General features: G+C 35.9%; 1 protein-coding gene across 3 annotated transcripts in view; it reads right to left on the bottom strand.

Moving 5' to 3' along the window:
• The window catches only part of CDH12 (cadherin 12), a 152291-nt gene that overhangs the window by 48141 nt on the left and 85289 nt on the right, over window positions 1–18861 (bottom strand). For all 3 annotated transcript variants that reach the window (XM_057377742.1, XM_057377743.1, XM_057377744.1), the window contains one exon: window positions 1086–1273. In XM_057377742.1, coding sequence (XP_057233725.1) covers window positions 1086–1273 — 188 coding nt within the window. The remainder of the gene's footprint in view (window positions 1–1085; window positions 1274–18861) is intronic.

Raw genomic sequence — 18861 nt, 5'->3', positions numbered from 1 at the left:
AAAAAAAAAAAAAAAAAAAAAAAAAAAAAAAAAAAAAAAAAAAAAAAAAAAAATTGTGCTGATGGCACCAGCTCTTAAACCATTTATTGATGACATGGGTTTTCCTGTTCCTTTCATCATTCATCCCCCTTACTGAAGGAACTGAACAAAAGGCTGCCTGCACTCCTTGAAGTCCTTTTTAATTACCCTGGCACCCTTCTTATCAACATCATCACTGCCAATCTGGACAACCAGCTGTGGGTAATATATACACTTAACCACAACTATAGAAAATTCTGTTGCTGTATATAAAAACAAGCAGCACAGATGAGGCTTAGGACTAATGCAAGGAGATCTCAATTCTATCAAAAACCTGCTCTTGATGATTAAATATTAATTTTTCAGTGGTTCCCACTCACTGCCATTTCTGACTGGAAGTGCAAATGGTGAGACATGCAGCTGCTCAGCCTGACAGCTCCAGATGGAACCATTTTTTGAGTCATCTGCATAGAGGGAAAATGGTGATCAGAAGGTTTTTAAAAATGAAACAAAATCTATGAACTCCCATTAGAAGGAAACTGTATACCCAAACTTTTAGTCAGAAAAGAAGGAGGGTTGTAAAGAGGACAAAGAGCTTGTGTCTCATTGACAAATTGCTTCCTGTGAGTATAGTGGCTTCCACTTTATGTCATWAAAACTACCAGAAGAGTCAGTGACTTGACATCATCTTGTCCTTTAATACACCCATGGATAATTGACTATTTCCCAGGTCAGGAGGTTGAAGCCAGGACTTCCATTACTAGAATGAATACAATGCAAATATAGATCTATGGCCAGAGCTGAGGGAAGTCAGGCACCTACATTCTAAATTTTTTTAGAACTAAAGCTTCACTTTTCCTAAAGCTTAGCTTAATGTACATGTCCAAAACWCTTTCCTTCCCAGACTCTTGTGAAGTGTTAACAACTGTGGATTCAAATAGAGATATAAACTATTTATGTAGCTCTACTGCTGTGTGCTGCTTATGAGGTAAAATTGCACAACATTTCATTCTCTTACAAATACATCATTCGAGTCATAGGCACACCCATTCACTGGTGCCACATACCTTTTTCAGTTTAATGACGCCTTCCTGKGTGTACTCATCTGTTGTGATGTCAAACAAGTTTCCTCCATCGCCTGGAACTATGTTGTACTCAATTTCTGCATTTTTCCCAAAATCGGGGTCCACAGCTCTGATCCGTCCAATAGCAGAACCAACGTGAGAGGTCTCAGGTACTTTTAAATGGAAGATACCTGTGACAAAGTGGTAGACAGTCATTCTTGGGATTTCTTGCTCATTAACAAAGGATTTCTGATTAAAATCATGGCTTCTGTGCAAAATAAAAAGACTCAAATAATCTAATTAAAATTAGGAGATCACAACAACAAAGGTTTTAAACATATATGCATGTTTTACTCATCGATTTCCCCTAGATTCTAGATTTTTTCCATTGCAATTGTGAAGCTATTAGGATCTATATTTGTCTTGAGATATCTATCTGTAATTCTAGCTTTAATTATTCACATGTAATTGATTCTCTTTTTTAATATTCAATTATAATGATACACATTATATGCTTATAGCACTTTCCTCCTTCTCCTGAGGTTTTTTTTTTTTTTAGAAAATATATTTATGACTTTCATAGTAGTTGAAAGGAAAAATTCACTGGAAAAATTTTCCACCCATTTCTTTAAAATTCAGTACTATAAATACATATACAACTCTTTAAAGAAGGAAGATACAGAGTATTGTTTATACAGGAGCCACCAGAGGGTGCTCGTGCTAAAATTTCAGAGCTAAACCATTTTTAGCTTAGAACATTTTTACTTTCAGATGTTTTGCTACAAGTGTTATTAAAAAAAATGAAAACAAACTACAAAAAATTACGCACTTTTAACATAAGTATTGCTACTGACATGTGAGGAGAAAATGGTTTAATTCAGGGGAGCAGATATGTTGAAAAATGCTAGTCATAATAGTTATTAGAGCTAAAAGAAAMAGTCCAAAGTACTTTGAGGCAGCCTTGATTTTAACAACAGCAAGCCTGGGTTTCTAGCATGGTGCCCTGACTTAATTCACTTCTCCTGAAGAGCCCAAATTCCCTGTTTAGATGCATTTCTCAAGATGCGACTTGGCACAGCTGCCAGTGAACACCACCATGACCAGAATCCACAGTGGGAAGGCAGCACTCAACTTTCTTTATGCTGCAGCCTTTGCTGTCAAAACTGCCAGCAACTTCTGGGGCTGTTTTATAGCCCAGAATGTTTGATTCACTTCATCCTGTCCCTCAAAAAAATAGCCCCATAATTTTGTTTTCCTGAGTCCATTTTGTTTTCCCGGGTCAATGCTCCACAGCTCTCACAGAGCAAACCCTTCAGAAAACGCCTGCCCGGTCTGCTGCGTGTGACATGCAGGAGGAAATTTGCACCTTTCTTTCCAAAGTATAGCAGGGCAGGCAACTGTGACTATTGGGAGGCACATTAGGGGGATGTCTCAGCAATTTCCACCCGGCTGTGGTTCAGTCACACATCACAAAATGAGTCTCAGAGAGGCTGTATATTAGGTAACAGCAGGATAGATCACTTTCACATTCAGCCGCTGAATTAAACAGCAGACGCTGCTCCCTGTCGTTATCTCCTTACAATGCATGCTGTGTCAGCTTTTTCAGCTTTACAATATTTTCAGGTGAGGAACAAAATGACATTAGCTCTGCTGGATTAGGAACAAGCYTACTCTTTTGTGAGCAAGTCATTTGGGCTGTGGTACCTATATAATTGTCTGTTTGATTGCCTCTGAAAAATCTTTTGTTTGCTTGCCCCCTCTGCCCATCAGCATGCAAAGTATACCAGAAGGCAAAATTTGCTTTTTTTTTTTTTTTTTTTTTTTTTTTTTTTTTTTTTTTTTTTTTTTTTTTTTTTTTTTTGTTATGGAAAATCCCCATAAGTAAAGTCAGCTTTTGTCAGCATTCATTTCTGGACATTACCATGTAGAGCTTTGTATTATTACCCATTGACTGAGCTACTAAAGATTCAGCAATTATCATTTCACTACTTCTTTTTTTTCCAAGGGAACATACCAAAGGGAGTTGTACTTAGTGCTATTCTAACAGGAAAGGAGTACTATGACACAAAATGCTATCATGACAAGACAGTCTTAGCTATTTCTTAGCCGTTCTCAGTGACTCTGAGAAAAGAATAAAAGTTTAACATGGTATTCGTGATACAATCACAAATTCTCCTATTATTTAATGTCACTTACAAATGCATGTACTACAGGGTCTCTGCTATGCAAGTTATGCAGGAAAGAGACTAAAAGGCCTTTAACTACMCTTGAATCTTATATTAAGTTTCCACAACATAGTACTAATCCTGGTGTCCAGGTCTTTTACAGGCACTTGTATTGGATAACAGAAATCATTGCTGCAGCATTTGCTGTTTATATCCACAATTTTATTGAATGTGAAATATAAGAGCATATGATAACAGATTTTTCCATCTTTGCCAAATTGMTCTATTTTTAGTGATCTGAAGATCACTCAGACCACAATTCCCTATAAAATATTGTACCTGGCTGTAAAGCATATGGGACCKAAATGAAGGCAAAGAGAGACTACACCACTCATTTCTGATTGTTAAGGCTTTTATCAGTTATTTTCAATGACTTGGCATTTCATTTCCAGAAATTCAACAGCAATAAAGATGAGGTCATCCAGATTAATTTGAAACTCTGAAGTAGTCTTCGACCCTGCAAGAGTCAGATTTCTGAAGATGAAGTGTGTAATTACAGTGCCATTGTCCTCCTGTGATATTATCTTCACCACATATGGCTGTTAAAGGATCTTCTGTGATAACACACTTTCAGAATAAAATAAATGAAAACAAATAATGTTTATAGCTGTCAGCTTGCAGAAAAAAATTCAAGAGAATATAACATATAGCATGAAACTCGTTCCCTCCCTCCCCTCCCTCAAATAGTGGAATCATAGAATATCCTAAGCTGGAAGGGACCCATCAGGATCATTGTCTGCRACTCCTGACCCTACACAGGATGCCCTGAGAACTATGCTGTGTGCCTGAGAGTGCTGTCCAAATGCTTCTGGAACTCAGTCAGGCTCGGCCTGTGTACAGAGAACACTTGAAATGATAAATATATGCTGTACATGAGATGAGATAGAAAGTCTTGCGGAATTTTATTTTTCTGTTTCCAGCAGACATTACTTCTTGCTGTAGACTTGCTGTGGCAGTTTAACATTATTCATTTTTTATTGTCCATTTTGCCTGTATACACTACTACCTCCATTTGCTCTAGAGGTATATTGAAACAGGCCTGAGTAATAGCCTTTTACTCCCAAAGGTCCTGAAAACCTTGTTCTCTTCAGCTTCCAGGAATGATGGAACAAGCAGCTCAGACAAACTCACGCGGCAGCTGGTTACGCCGCTCAAACAGTTCTGTCAAATTTTGTTGATGTGACTTCTCTGCCAACAAAAAATCTTTCATAAATCTCTTTTAAACGTGTTCCCTAAGTTTCATCCTGTCTTTTGGGATGCACCAAAGGAGAAAGTCCTCCCTTTCCTCAAACTGCAGTATAAAACTGGACTCTGCAACCAGCTTGTCCTTTGCTGATTTTAGTCACATATATTGCATGAAAGACAGGATATTTTCACATATAGGAAAGCTGACAGCAATAAACATTGCTTGGTCAGGATTTTTTTTGTGTCAGGTTGAGCAGCATCAGTGAGGATGATAAAAATGAATGAGTGATGATGCTGTTGAAGCTTTTAAGCTGAAATAACTGACAGGGCTAATTACTTAGCCCCAAAAGCATTCAGGAAAAAGAGGCAGAAGTGAGCTAACAATTCATACACACTGTCTGTGAGTTTCTAAAACAAAGATGGTTCCAAAGCGCACAGCAGGAAGAAATCASAGCTGAGTAAGTGACAGGTAATCAGTCATATTGACTGAAATACAGCACACATTTACAGTTCCTCTGRCGTGATTAGATTACTTTTAGTTTTTAAGGCTGAAAAGCTGTTCTGGGGTTTGATTTTTACTTAAAAAGAGGTTAGGTGGTTTTTTTTTTGTTTGTTTGTTTGTTTGTTTTTACTCGCACAGGGCTTTTTTTGTAGTTGTTTCTCCACACTTGCAGTTTAAACCATCATTTACCAGAAAGATTTTCAGGTCTGATAGGAATAGCAAATGAAAACCATCATTACTTCTCATCAGCAAAACAGCCATTAAGAAATAACACAGGTTAGCCTCAAAGTACTTAAGCTAAATGCATAATGGCCTTCAATCAAACCGCTGTAAATGCTATTAAAACTTTTTTCTTATCTGTCACCTGAATTTTTTGTGTCTGTACTTTTTTCAGCTTTCTGGAAGCTGCCAAAGTATTCCATTGCAGTGAATCACAACAGCATGATTCTTAAAGGCAGAAAAATTATTGAAATAAAATAATTTATCTCTCTTTCATCTAAATATTTGATGTTTCCTCAGGGAGAAAACCCAGACAACAAAACCCAAACCCAACAAAGAGTGTATTATAACATTCTTGTTATTGTACAAAGGTATTTTAATTTTTATCCTGATCAGGTTGTAGAGGCACTGATTTCTGTCTGTTAGGAAGAATCATAAGACAGCAGTTCATATTTTCTCACTGGTTTTTTAATTACAGTGTAATAGGCMAAGAGAAGGATAATGTAAATATATTAATGTGTACTAAATATATTAAACCTTCTACATCAGCTACAGCAAATCAGCCTAATAAATAGCACCATCTGATGCATACGTTCCTACAACTAGGGAGACGTGATTTAGTACAGCAGTGAGATGCATTCATTTCTCTCCCAGATGTGGCTCTGTGCCCTGCAGAGGGGCTGGGACCTTGCATGGTGAAGAAAAGCCAGGTTTTGTCATCACCATCCATGGTCAGGTTATGGAAAGGCTCCGTCCATCCTCTACCCCACTGCTCTGAGTGAGGGTTTGTGGCCTCACTAGGTTCAACATAGCCATGCTTAAAAATTTCTGGTTCTCTTCTGTGGATTGGAAAGTCCACACTTAGAAAAATACATGTCCCAGTATTGCAGGGATCATGGACGTCCAAAGGTTGCCAGTTCTATGAGTAGATCCATTTTGCATCTGATCCTACTCTGATTTAGGATAATCCACATGATGGAGCTTCCCCAGAGCTGGCAGGTCCTGAGCCAGAACTCAATCACCCCCTAAGGTGAGCTAGCAGACTGTGCATTTAAGGCCATCCTCCTTCCTCCTTCCTAAGGGGAAAATGATGTTCATTATATTGGTACAATTTCTGTATACTGAATTTTTCAGTATAACCATTTGCTGATTTTTTTCTACTGATAAGGTGGTGTTGTACTATAGCTTTCTAAAAAATAAACCTCCCCATTGCATGTCAGAAAATAATTCCACAGAGATTAATATCCCCCTTGCTGGCGCAAGGATTCAGGAAATGGGAAATACCAGTTCATTTTCTAAACTCAAAATAGTCAATCCCACAGCTTCTGCTTCCAAATTGTCCCGGCTGTTGCAAAGAGAACACTTGTTGCAACAGAGAATACTCATTTAAGAGCATAATGTAAAATAATTATAGAAGGAGMTGTTTCCAGCCATGAACACTCAGATGTGTCCTAATGCTAGGCAAGAATAATACTTATCTTCTTTAGAGACCCTGAATTTTCTTTGTATGATAGCATAGTTTTACCAAGGGGGGAAGAAAATGCTCAGTTCTAGAAATTCCTCAAGTTTATAAAGASTTTCTTCCAGATCATATGGAGTTGAATTCCAACATGCTAAGGAGAACTAATCAAGTTCCTATGTAACTGCTTTAATCCTGATGTTATTGTTGTATATGGAGGATCCCATCTTCATCCCTTCCCCTTTTTGTGAAAAATCCAACTTTGCCAATGCATTCATGTGTTAATGTAGCTCTCTGTAACACAGAGGGCTTATGGGGAAAACCAGTTCCACATGATCAATTTAATTATTTATCATAACCAACAAAGAATTGTTCTACTAACATCCAGTCTATTGATTAGAAATTACTACCAAACAAAATAATACAATGGGAGAAATAATTTTTATGGAATATAGTCTAAAAGCATGAATCAATTGTTTTTTTATGCAAATTATATAGTGGTCATAAAGAATTATAAAGCTGTGGCATGCCTTATGGATAGAAAAAAAAAGTTTTCAGCAGAAGGCATCATCCTTTTTTCAGAATCCCAGGCAGCATGTAATTGGCACTTATCAGGTAGGTTGGTTGGTAATATTCCAGTGATCACACCGCCACCATGAAGTAAATCAATACACTTATTCCCTCTATAAAATTTAAATTGAAAGATACATGTGAAACATTAACATGATAAAAAGTATATTGTCGGGGACGGGACACAGAGTTTGTRACGCTCTGCTTAACATCTCTGCATCTTAAATACCTTGCTGGAGCCTTTTCATATTTTCTTTATCACTCTGGCACAAAATATAATARCACCATTTTTACTACAATTCATTCGCTCTTAAGAATATGGTCAAACCATTTASTTTAGGATCTAAGCTAGGTGCCGTAAATCATCTGTATTGGAAGAATAATTTTTCTCTCCATCRACTAAGGAAATTAGGTTCCTATCTTATGTCCTCCAAGTCACACCTCAGTTGCATCCCTAAAATCACCTAAACAAAGCATGATCAACATCTGCATTACTCCAAAAACTCCTTGTGAAGCCTTGATTTTTGCATACTCGTTGTATGTAAGTGTTTTTCACTAAACTGAATTTTACTTTACTGTATAGACACAGGCTGAGGCTAAAAATTATTACTCTTACAGATAAAATTGTGACATCATCAAGTTCATAATCGTTTACTGTATTTGTTTTAAATTTTGGTTTACTCTATATAATTTCCTTAAATACTTATGATTTAGTGTGTGATATAGATAAGAAAATAGCCATAAAAAAGGATAGCAATGGAGTATTTTAGATTTGTGTTCTCCTATACTCTATAGCAATTATGCTCAACTTATCACAAGTGATGTTTATGTTTTCCAATATAAGTGTTTGAAGTGAGCTCTCAATAGTGCTCCTTTTGCAATGAAATGCAAAAGTAATGAGTGTTTAATTACAGGTCCTTCTCCTGTAAGCACTGGCAATCACATTTACAAATTCAACAAATTTTTCATAGAAGCCACCAAGAATAAAATAATTGTTTTGAATTCAAAATAAAACTTAAAACATATCCTTTAGAATATCTCTGTTATTTTCTTTTTATTTTTTATAGCTTTCTTTATGCAAATATTCAACTAAAGATATGTACTCACAGAAGAGTACTGCTTGGCGTCTTCAGTTCAGCTCCTACTGTTGTCATTAGGAATATTTGGATTGTTGTAAGCACTTGGGCATCCTATTTAATGCCTTTACAAGGAGCTGAGAACTCCTGAAAATCTGAATACAACTGTGGTTCTTGGATATTTTTGCAAATCATGAGCCTAAACTATAGTGATTATAATTAGATAATTACATATGGTCTGTTTCACTTTATGTTGCCCTGCAGTCTCTACATTTTCAGGAAGTAAGCTCACCATGGTTAGAAGCAGAAAGGATATGTGTATTTCTTACTTGGATGGATGACCTCAGGGAAAAAGGCAGATGCTGCCAGAACTGATAGTGACACAGCAAGTGACACTGTTGTCTGTGAGTCACTTTGGAACCAATTCCCAAAGCATTGCAAGGCAACCCCATGCTGTTAAATCTGTAGCCTTAGCTACTTTTCAATATCAGAGTAGGTGGAGATGCATGGGGCTTTTAAGACGTCCCAAGGTTACTGTGAGCAATTTCATGCATCCAATCTAAATACTCTCTGTGTTTTGAATGAATAATTTCTTCCTCACTCTCCACAGAAAATACATTGTAGTGGAATGAATGAGATGATTCCTGCCAAAGGTTGTTGAATTTCTATGAACTGTATTTATCTGAACCTTTTCTACATAAGGTAGTAGATGTAAAATATAATTACTAATTATAACATTTGAAAATAATTTGCCTAATCTTTCTGTTAATGATCAATTACCACTCGGGGATGATGATTKCAGGGAAATGAATTAACAAGAGAATGTTATGACAAAGAGATAACATTTAACATCTGACCATTGTTGTGCTCATTTGTATTTCTTGAACTATTGTTTACAGTGCAATCAGAGCATTGCATTTTTAACAGTGAGAAATTACCAATATTTTTCATTGGCTATGGAGTAGTATAAAGAGATAGCTGTATTTGAGTTTATCTCTGCTTTGCAGCTAAGGGTTCAGTGTCTCTCAGTTTAGACCTTTAAAAAGGTTTTKTGTTTCATTCAATCAGTGTTCCAAACAGTCCTCAGATAACCTTTGCTACTTGCACATTCTTGAGAGAGTTACAAAACAATATAAGTGCAGCAGACAAAGAATTTACTAAACATTTAGTGTTTTGAGAATCTGTGGTAATTGAATATCTCCCCTGCGAGTTAATTTCTCAGTTTTCTTCCAATTAGTATGCTTTGGTTGGAAATTCGGTTTTTCAGTCTGAATAAAATAATTCACTCTTCAAGATGCTTTATGATTAACAACATGCAACACTGACAGCTATAAAAAAGAGAAGAAGTTTCTAGGGAGTTTTTACTAAAGCTACGTGCACCTTTGGGGGCAAAACAGTTCTTACTAAAAGTGCATATCAGAAGAATTTTGATATGGAAAGAATAAAAAAAAAAAAGTAAGAGAGAGTTGGCATAAGCTAAATAGAAAATTTTATAGTGGTTWAATTTTGTTTTAACTTCTTTCTGTTGCATACACAAAATCATGACAGAAGGCTACTTTACTGTGGGGTACTGTGACCCAAAGAGGACTGCATGGCCTGGATTGCCAAGCATAGGCTCAAATAAGCTACAAATGTAGAAAGAAATTTCAGGTACCAGCCGTACTCTGTGGCCCAGAATCCAGCCAATATAGAATGGCCTAATTCCATGTTATTAAATTCTTTTACCCACACCAAAATAGGTCAATTTCATGGGAAGTGACTGCAGAAAATAGTTCCTGATCTGTACTAATTTCTCCAAATGCCCTGGATTTCTCTGAGAAAGCTTTACTCGATGTTGGTCAAAACTGTGCCCTGGACTGTTGTAAGACTAACAGCACAGAAAATTTAAATCTTAGGAACTTTCCCAGATACCTTCACATGCTTCTTTTGCTTTGAAAAGCAAAATGTAATATTGTATACATTCTTTTAGCCTATGTAAACATGACCATAATTGTATTGAATAAATGGTGATTCAGGGGAAGAAAAACCATAGAGGGTTTTTTATTATTATCTGTCAAATGTGTAACTCAAGCGAGTGAAATAGAAGCAGCAGGCGAGGGTCACTGAGCTGTAGTAGGGGCACAGGGTAGTGGCCAAAACAAGTAAGATGGAGATGTAGAAAGCTTATCTGSGATGGTGAAGACTCCTGATTTCAGTATAGCAAAATATAGAGAAACTCAGGGCTGGATGTGACTCAACAAAGTATAAATACTTTTAGTAGTGCTACCATTGGGAAAGAAAAAAAAAACCCACTTGTGGAGTTGCAGGAGGAGATGGCCACACTGTAGTTATAAGATGAAAATGAGATCAAAGATAAATTTGTGTCTCTCATAGGAGAGGGGACACAAGGGTGCATGTTGAAAGTGAGGATATGCAGGATGAGGAAGAAAGAGAGGCCAAAGGAGAGTGAGACAGGCGAGACAGAAATGCAAATAGTACAGAGGTATGAGACTTGGAAGGAACCTGGAATAAAGAGGAGCTACCCTTGGGTCTCCTCTGATTCYTCTAAGAGCATTGTGCAAATACTGGTCAGCTAATATTTATTATTGTGCTGACTATCATTGTTAAAGCTGTAGTTAAGTGACTAAAAAGTATTACAATCTGAGATTATAATGACCTCTGCTGTTTCCATTATTTGCTGGCAATTGAAGGATCCCATTTCAGGAGTCTTTGTGTTCCTATCTTCCATCACTGTTTGAAATGGTTGGTTAAAGAATATGTTCAACTCAAAAATGCAGTTTTATTTTACCCAAAACTCTCCGGTTAATGAAAATCAGACTTGCATAAGATTTTCTGACATTAAACAATATAAGCTTCGTTTATAAAACCAAGCTGCTGTTTTTTTGGTTTTTTTTTTTTTCCTTTTATGTCTTAGGGCATAGACACTAGAAAATTAAAAAAGATTGAGAGAATCAGTATTTGACCTTCCCTCCCTTTCTGATTCAAAGCAAGCTCTGGCTCAGTCTCCCAACTAATTTCTGCCTTCAGGCTAGTCTGCAATGAATCTGTCCACCTGTCCTGTGCAAGTATCTCCCAATTGGTATAAAATAAGTAATTAGTTGCTGGAACTGAATTAGGGCATCTTGTCTGCCAGGCAAATTCTTTAATCAATGAAAGATAGACTCATTTTCATTCTGAGAACCAATGAAGATGCAAGTGCTGTATATAAAGCACAACAACTTTTAACTGAAATAAAGAGAAKCCATACTTCCATATCTAAATTACAGGGAGTAAAATAACTTTCCAGAAACTTGTGCAGACTTGTTAAAATGCTTAATTAGGCAGATCCGAACCTTAATCTTGAGTAAGTTTTCTAGCAAATTGTCCAAGTAAAGAGGGAATAAATCTTCATAGCTTATTTTTAAATCGAATCTCTGCTTTCATTATTTAAATTTTTTAGATTAGTGAACAGAATAATTTATTAATCACACAGTCTTTTTCTGTAGATTTCTAATGCCCTACTGGGTGGGATTTGTGTTGCAAATCTTTTGAAAAGTAGATACCATTATCTGAGGAACTTCTGTCTCATATGTCACTCATCCAAAGCAATGGATTAAAAGCTTTTCTTACCTATCTCATGTGGACYAGAAGACCTCTTACTTGCACTCTGCTTCTGAACCAATTTTGCAATATAATCTGAGCTAGACTTGTTCAAATCCAATTCAATGGAATCAGCCACATTTAGTTTACTGAGTTCACAACTGATCAGCTTTTATGTAGTGAAACTTAGGATAATGAATGTGTATGCAATTTCTGTGACGTACAAAGTTTCCAATACTTATAAATAAATAGCTGTGATAAGAGTTTACAATCTGAAAAGTTTGTATGCATAAGTATATATAGGCAGGCTATTCCAGGTTCAGAACTTGGTTGCTCTTTCTTTTAAAATATTTTTATAGGTTGCAATATTTGACCTACAGTACCTATTAAAATAAACTATGAACCAATAAATAATCACTGAAATTAGATATACAATCTAAAGAGYAATAATATGCAAGGCMTATTCCTAATGTATRACTTTTAATATATCTATATGTAATAGTCCATCCAATTAATAGATCATTCAAGTGTCATGTCAAGGTTATTTAACTAAGGGAATAAAGGGCTAGTTTGTGTTCACAAAGGTCTTTCACACTTTCACTGAAATTTCTGAAATTGCATATATGAAAGATTTTTTTTTGTTGTTTGCTTGTTTCTGAATAGTCTACTTTGTGTACCTTTTCTCTCTAAGATTTTGTTTTCCTCTGCTGGAAATGGAAGGTTTAATATATTCTGCAGAATGCACTGAGTATGGACTGATGTGCAAGGTCCTAGGAATGCTCCTTCAACCTTGTTTTATTTGTCACTACCAGAAAGATGAATAGTTGTGTTTCTATTTCCAAACATATTAGCATTTCTGGAAATTTGTCATGCTATTTTATGCAAACTATCTTGATAGATTTCACTGAGATGTTTTTGGAAAGACCAATGACAGAAAAAAAAATGGCCCTTGTGATGTCTAGGCATTTCTCTACAACTGTCTGAACATTTTAAACATGRTCACAAAGCAGCCCTGAGATAATGGTTTCTGACCATCAGAGATGCACGTTTTTTAAAGCTAAGACATGCACAAGTTGACAAAATTCAAGTATTGGCTTCAAACCTTAATTAATTTCTCTTCTATAAGAAACATCTTTTACACTTTCTCTCACAAAATTGACTTCCATTAGCTGGAAAAGATGTAATAAAACATAGCTTTAGCCAAATAGACTTTTTGAATAAAAAAAAAAAAAAAAAAAAAAAAAAAAAAAAAAAAAAAAAAAAAAAAAAAAAAAAAAAAAAGAAAAGAAAATTCAGGGAGTGTCACCTTAAAAATACACACCTTACAAATAAACCAAATTTAGCCCAACTTATTGCTGACTTCATAAGACACTTGAAATGGTCTTTTATTTGTTAATAACAGAATAAAAATGGTATAAATTTTAAAATTCAGTTACATTTCTTCTATGTCAGGGCCCTATTCTCTAAAAGCATATTTTTGTCATATTAAAATAAAAAGACATATTATTCCTTTGACTGAAATGATTCACATGTGCTTTTATTGCTCAGCATATAAGGGTTTATTTYTCTAAATTGCTTTCACACTCACTCTGTCAGCAGTGAACAAAAGAAAGGGACAGGGAAGCTGAAGCATAATAACCTTACAAAATATGAATCCACTATTTCACTTAATTGGTTTGATTCCATAAAGCATAATTTATACCAACTAATTATACAGTTTTTGTCATTTAAATGTTGAAGTAAATACAACCCATCCATTTTTTCTTGAAGCTTATTTTAGGAACTGGAAACAAGCCACTGCTGTCCTGGCAGCTTGCTCAGACTGGTCCACTGCTTGATGAGTTAAGGGTTAGGCCATTAGCTTTTAAAAAGGATGTGCTGAACTATCTTTTTACTTAGCCAGCTATCATGTGCATAAGTAGCTGAGAGTGAAGGCCATTAGTTCCCTTCTGGACACAAAAACCCAGGAATCATACCTACACATGTGCAGCTTCGGTCCACTCTTCTCCATTTAAAGACAATGTGGTTTATACCAAATTTTTGTTCAATTGCTTGAAAACTGTTGCAATGATAGGAAAAGTGCTTACCTTTTCAGTCTTTGCTTTACTTTTTTTTTTCCTCTGGTTTCATCAAAATCAATTTTTTTGTACGCAACATTTAATATTTACAAAAAAGTTGTATCATTAACAATGAAACATGCACAGCAATGCTGAAAGTTGCTATACTAATGAAGAGTAAGAGAAGACAGAAAAAAMCTATGGAAATAAATTTTTACTAATAAAATAATTCAGATTTTTTTTTTCCTACCAGTTTTAAAGAAAATATCCGTTTTCTGAAGTGTCAGTTTTCTGAAATGTGGGCCAATAGATACCTGCAGGTGAAACAACTCTGACAGAAATACATGTTTAGAGGTTTCCTCTCTGTTGCACTCCTCATTACTAGGATACATGCAAGGTGGGWGTTCCCCACTGAATATGTTCAAAAGCAAAAGTTCTAAATAAAAAATTCCATGTTCAGCAGGATAGTCAGTGGTTTTTCATCACTGGAAGCTGCTAACCCATCCAGAGCTGCCTGTCTCCTTAAAGGACCCTCAACGAGATGAAGGTGTTCCGTGATACCTTTTTTTTTGCAAGCTTATAATGTATTATTTATCAATGTAGCTTCTTCCAAATATTAATAATATATGTTCTCCTGCTTCTGCTGTGAAATCTTCTTTTTTTTTTCCCTGCTTCACTAAGTTCAGAAAATAAATTTAAACTCTATCCTGTGAAATTTAATATTGTCTTATTTGATTAGGTAATCTATAGTGTGGTTTCTTTGGCATAAGCGCTTTGCAAAGCTGTGGTCCTGATTATGTGATACAAAAACATTAACCCTGCATCAGTTTGTGTAAAAGGACCTTTAGTCCTTTTTTTCCAGCCTGCATTTCCTGGCTTTGTTGACCAAGGATGAGCAATGTTGGAGGTCTCAACTGCCAACAACACTTGGGAGTCCTGACCCCCTGCCAGACCTGACCTTGGCACCCASGCAGACCTGATTTAAAAGACTTATTTTTCACAAAAACGCAAACTCTGCACAAATATCCTTTTAGCTATTGTAGTCAAGCAAATGGCAAACTCCATTTCCTGGCAGATTACTCTGAACCAATGCAATGTTTTTAAGGAAAAAAAAAAAAAGAAAAATACAGTTGCTATGTTAGAAATATAATTCATATTCTACTTTTTCTCACTCAGTTCTTTCATTTAGCTGTAATAAGCCTTGTGTCTCTGTGAATTTCAGGCACACTACACATCATCTCACATACTGCTTAAATAAACAGAGCTGGCTAAGTAAATCCCCATTGATTGAGACTGCTGCCTGTAACACAGGCTTAAAAAAAGGCTTGACCAATACACTGGAGTCCCCACACTGACATTTCAGCTTGTAAGTCATGTTAAGTGTTTGTTATTTTCAATATCAACATGAACCTCCAATCTTATTCTCYTCTGTTTCGTTGAGAGTCACTGCTGTAATTTGTCTTTTGTGACAGTTGATATAATAGAAAGAAAGGGTTCTCAGCCTTGCTAGCATGCAAAGCACAGGACAAGCTCGGTCTCTTGTGTGTGTGTGGTTTTTTTTGTTTTTTTTTTCTGTTCCTTCATAGCAACAGTTGGGCAAAGATGTCATAACTGCAGTTCATGCATTAAATGAGACCTCGAGGCTATCTCCCTCAAAGAGGATGATATATTCCATGATTTCTCTGTGTCACGAAAACTGTCTGACATTATGTGAGACTTGTGCATTTCTGCACCACCACAGTAGATGAAGACATACAATAGAATATAAAACACTAAGGCTCRGAACAACAAAGGAAGTAAAATATACAACTGAAAACCAGAATGGGAATGAGCACTGGGCACACGAAGCCTGCCAATGCACTGAGCTTTTGGTCTCCAGGCAGTTACATTATTTCCTCTTGTACCCATGGTACCCTTCCAACAGCAGGAGTTCCAGCTGAAAGGAAGGAGCAGACTGCAAGGATGGGCAATTTAACAGCACTGAGGATGGAGACAGCAGGAATGCTGCTACAAAGAGGCCCTCTGGGATGATTTCCTCATTGATCATCTTTGGAGCATCCCACAAGTGCTTTGACAGCATGCCATGAAACTAAAGGAGATACCATGTGAACTCTGATGAAATAAAGAATTTTAGGATTGAAATTTAAGCTAGCAAATGAAACCTGAAGTTAAGGACATTCATAGCAGCATACCTGAAGTAGTGTCTCTAATCAGGAGAAAAAAGACTGAAAGGCAAAGCTTAAATTGCATGGCTGAGAAAAAGAAGTGAGGAGCAGTGAGTCACACTATTGGAAGCTTGGGGCATTTGTTGAATAATAGAGAAAATTAAAAATTAATTTTTGCTATATGAAAAACAGGCTTCTGAAATTCTGAAAACTTCTCTATGACCTCTATGATACTTAGTGTATCAGGAGAATTTTCAGGTGATGGAAAGCACACAATTTAAAACAAATGTRAAGGTATGCAGCTCAGAAAGAGGGTGCAGCGATGAGAATTCTGCATTCTTCTCTGGAGAACRCTTCAAAAGGAGATGATAGCCCAGTAGGAAATGCAGACGTGGTAGTTCATACAGAATCAAACTAGGGACCAGTAAAGAAAACCATAATAAAAAGCCAAGGGTTAAAATGGGAACTTRTGTGGGTAGCTTTAAAGCCTAATGCTAAACAAGAATATCAGCATAATATCCATGTTCAGTATCTGTGGGAAAGAAGGAAATTAGTCAGGCAGCAATCAAGGAGCAAAATGCACAGGAAAGTCACAGCAGACTTTATCAGTGGAGGAAAAATGATGGTTGTTAAAGGAATCTCTGTCAACTGAGTCTTAAAAAAGAGAACAGTATTAACATTAGCTAGTCAGGAAAAGATCCTTGGTTATTCTAAATTTTACAGCAACTGCAATTAGTTTAAATGCAATATTTGTGCAGGAGCAATAAAAGCCAAAATTGAAAGATGGTTGTATTCAGTTAAATAAATAATGATAATAATAAAGTGTAAATAAATAAAATGGAGGCATATTACTGTAGAAATTCAGAATTGGATAGCTGAGACTGTTAAATCATTATGGGTGATGTGGGGATATCTATCTAGGGATATCATTTAGAGGACCCACAGCGAATGCACATATCCATTAAAAAGCAAATCTGTAAAGGCAAACAACATAGCTAATAAAAACAAGAACATATCTTTCAAAAAAATGAAGTTGTGTCTCAGGGAGGACAATAGAAAGAACCATAAAATCTGCTTTATCTATAAAACCACAATAAAGAAGACAAAAAAATGAGTTTAAATAAGTCTCTGCAAACAAGCTAATAATAATTGTCTTTTAAGAAAACTGGGGGCCAAAGCCTGAGAGTAACTATGTGAAGCCAGTCCAAAATTTAGATACAGAAATGCTCAGAAAAGATAAGATCACAAATGTAAACCTGAATAATTTTTTTTCTTTGTTGTCAGTGTAAAAAAACTGGGGATTTTTTTCTATCCTAGAACTTTATAGGGGACTCAGGAGAAGGTTAAATTAGCTATAGAAGCAGTTGTGGAACATAGAGACACAGCAGTAACAAATCATTTGGATTAGCTGTTACATGCCCAAGAGCCTGAAGAATGAAATAAGGGAACTATTATGATGTGTAATATTTTGCTTCAAACCACTGTGGCACAAGAAGGCTTGGAGCTATAATATAAGACTGATTTTTTTCCCCAAAACTTCTCCAGGGGGTGTTGGGGAGCTAAGGATGGATATGACTGACATGCACAGGCAAAACAGCAGGAGCAGATTTACTGGACTCAGAGAGAATTTCCCATATTGAAAAGAGAGAAATCAACCCWGCATCTCTAAATAAAGCTCATATTTTGCAGTGATTTCTGAATTCTTTGAAGAGGTTAACATTCAGTTAACTATGCAAGGATGGATTCAAAACAAATGAGGGGAAGCTGTTGTATGATATATGATTAATCTGTGTACCTCTCACAGAGTATGTGGACTCTGAAATTTTACATGTTTCAAAGCAATGGGGCAACCTTCTGAAAGAAAAATATGCTGAGGGTTGTTAAATACGCAGACACCATTAGAACTAAATATGATTAGAAAATAAGGAAGTTTTATGAAGAAGTGCTTGGCCTATTTTATGAACGCCATTTAGACGTGAATGTAACAGACAGAAGGAAGGACCAGATGGATCCTTCTCTTAACATGATCTTTCTCACATGCCTGCAGAAACACAATACATTTTCAGACTGAATAAAAGCAGAARAATAAATTTTATGTGGGACAAAACTTCACAGTTGCAGATGTAGTTTTGCACCTATGGAGCATTCATAATACATATAGCAGGACTTCTGTTAACAGGCAAGGAAACAGATGCAAAGTAAAAAGTTGCCATGATTTTACTGCAGATTCATGCAATATATTCTAATATGAATGTGCCTTACTAACSAATTTTAGCAGCTAATTATTTTGGCATAGTTATCAAGATTTATGCTTGATTAGTTTCTGCATTTTGAAAGTATGGAATATACAAAACTTCAGTAAATKTATGGAGACAAGTGACAGTCCTCCTAATCATACATAGACTATGAAACTCTTTAAATTAGCATACTTCTGAAAAGAATAATTTTAAATGACTGATGTGAAACATAATAAATTATCAGTGGATGATCACTGTTTTGAGGCTGTAAGTGTTTTCAATAACAGACATAATTTTCTGGGCCAAGATACGTAAAAATCTGTTCCTGAATATCATARCAATAATGCTTAGCATGAGCTAGCTCTGCCTTTGGTACCTGGAAGTTTCAGGTTATAACCTTTTTTCATTTGAAGGGGTTCATGCAGTTTCCCTTGACAAAATAGTATTCCCCAAATAATTTTTATAGTGTAAATGGCATTAACTCTTAGGCCCAGGCTGGTCTTGT

Source organism: Malurus melanocephalus, unplaced genomic scaffold (genome assembly GCF_030028575.1).
Source record: "Malurus melanocephalus ecotype Western Australia unplaced genomic scaffold, MMel_1.1 scaffold_323, whole genome shotgun sequence".
Taxonomy (NCBI): Eukaryota; Metazoa; Chordata; class Aves; order Passeriformes; family Maluridae; genus Malurus; species Malurus melanocephalus.
Note: the sequence above shows the minus strand (reverse complement) of the source record. Positions and strands in the feature narration are given on the sequence as shown.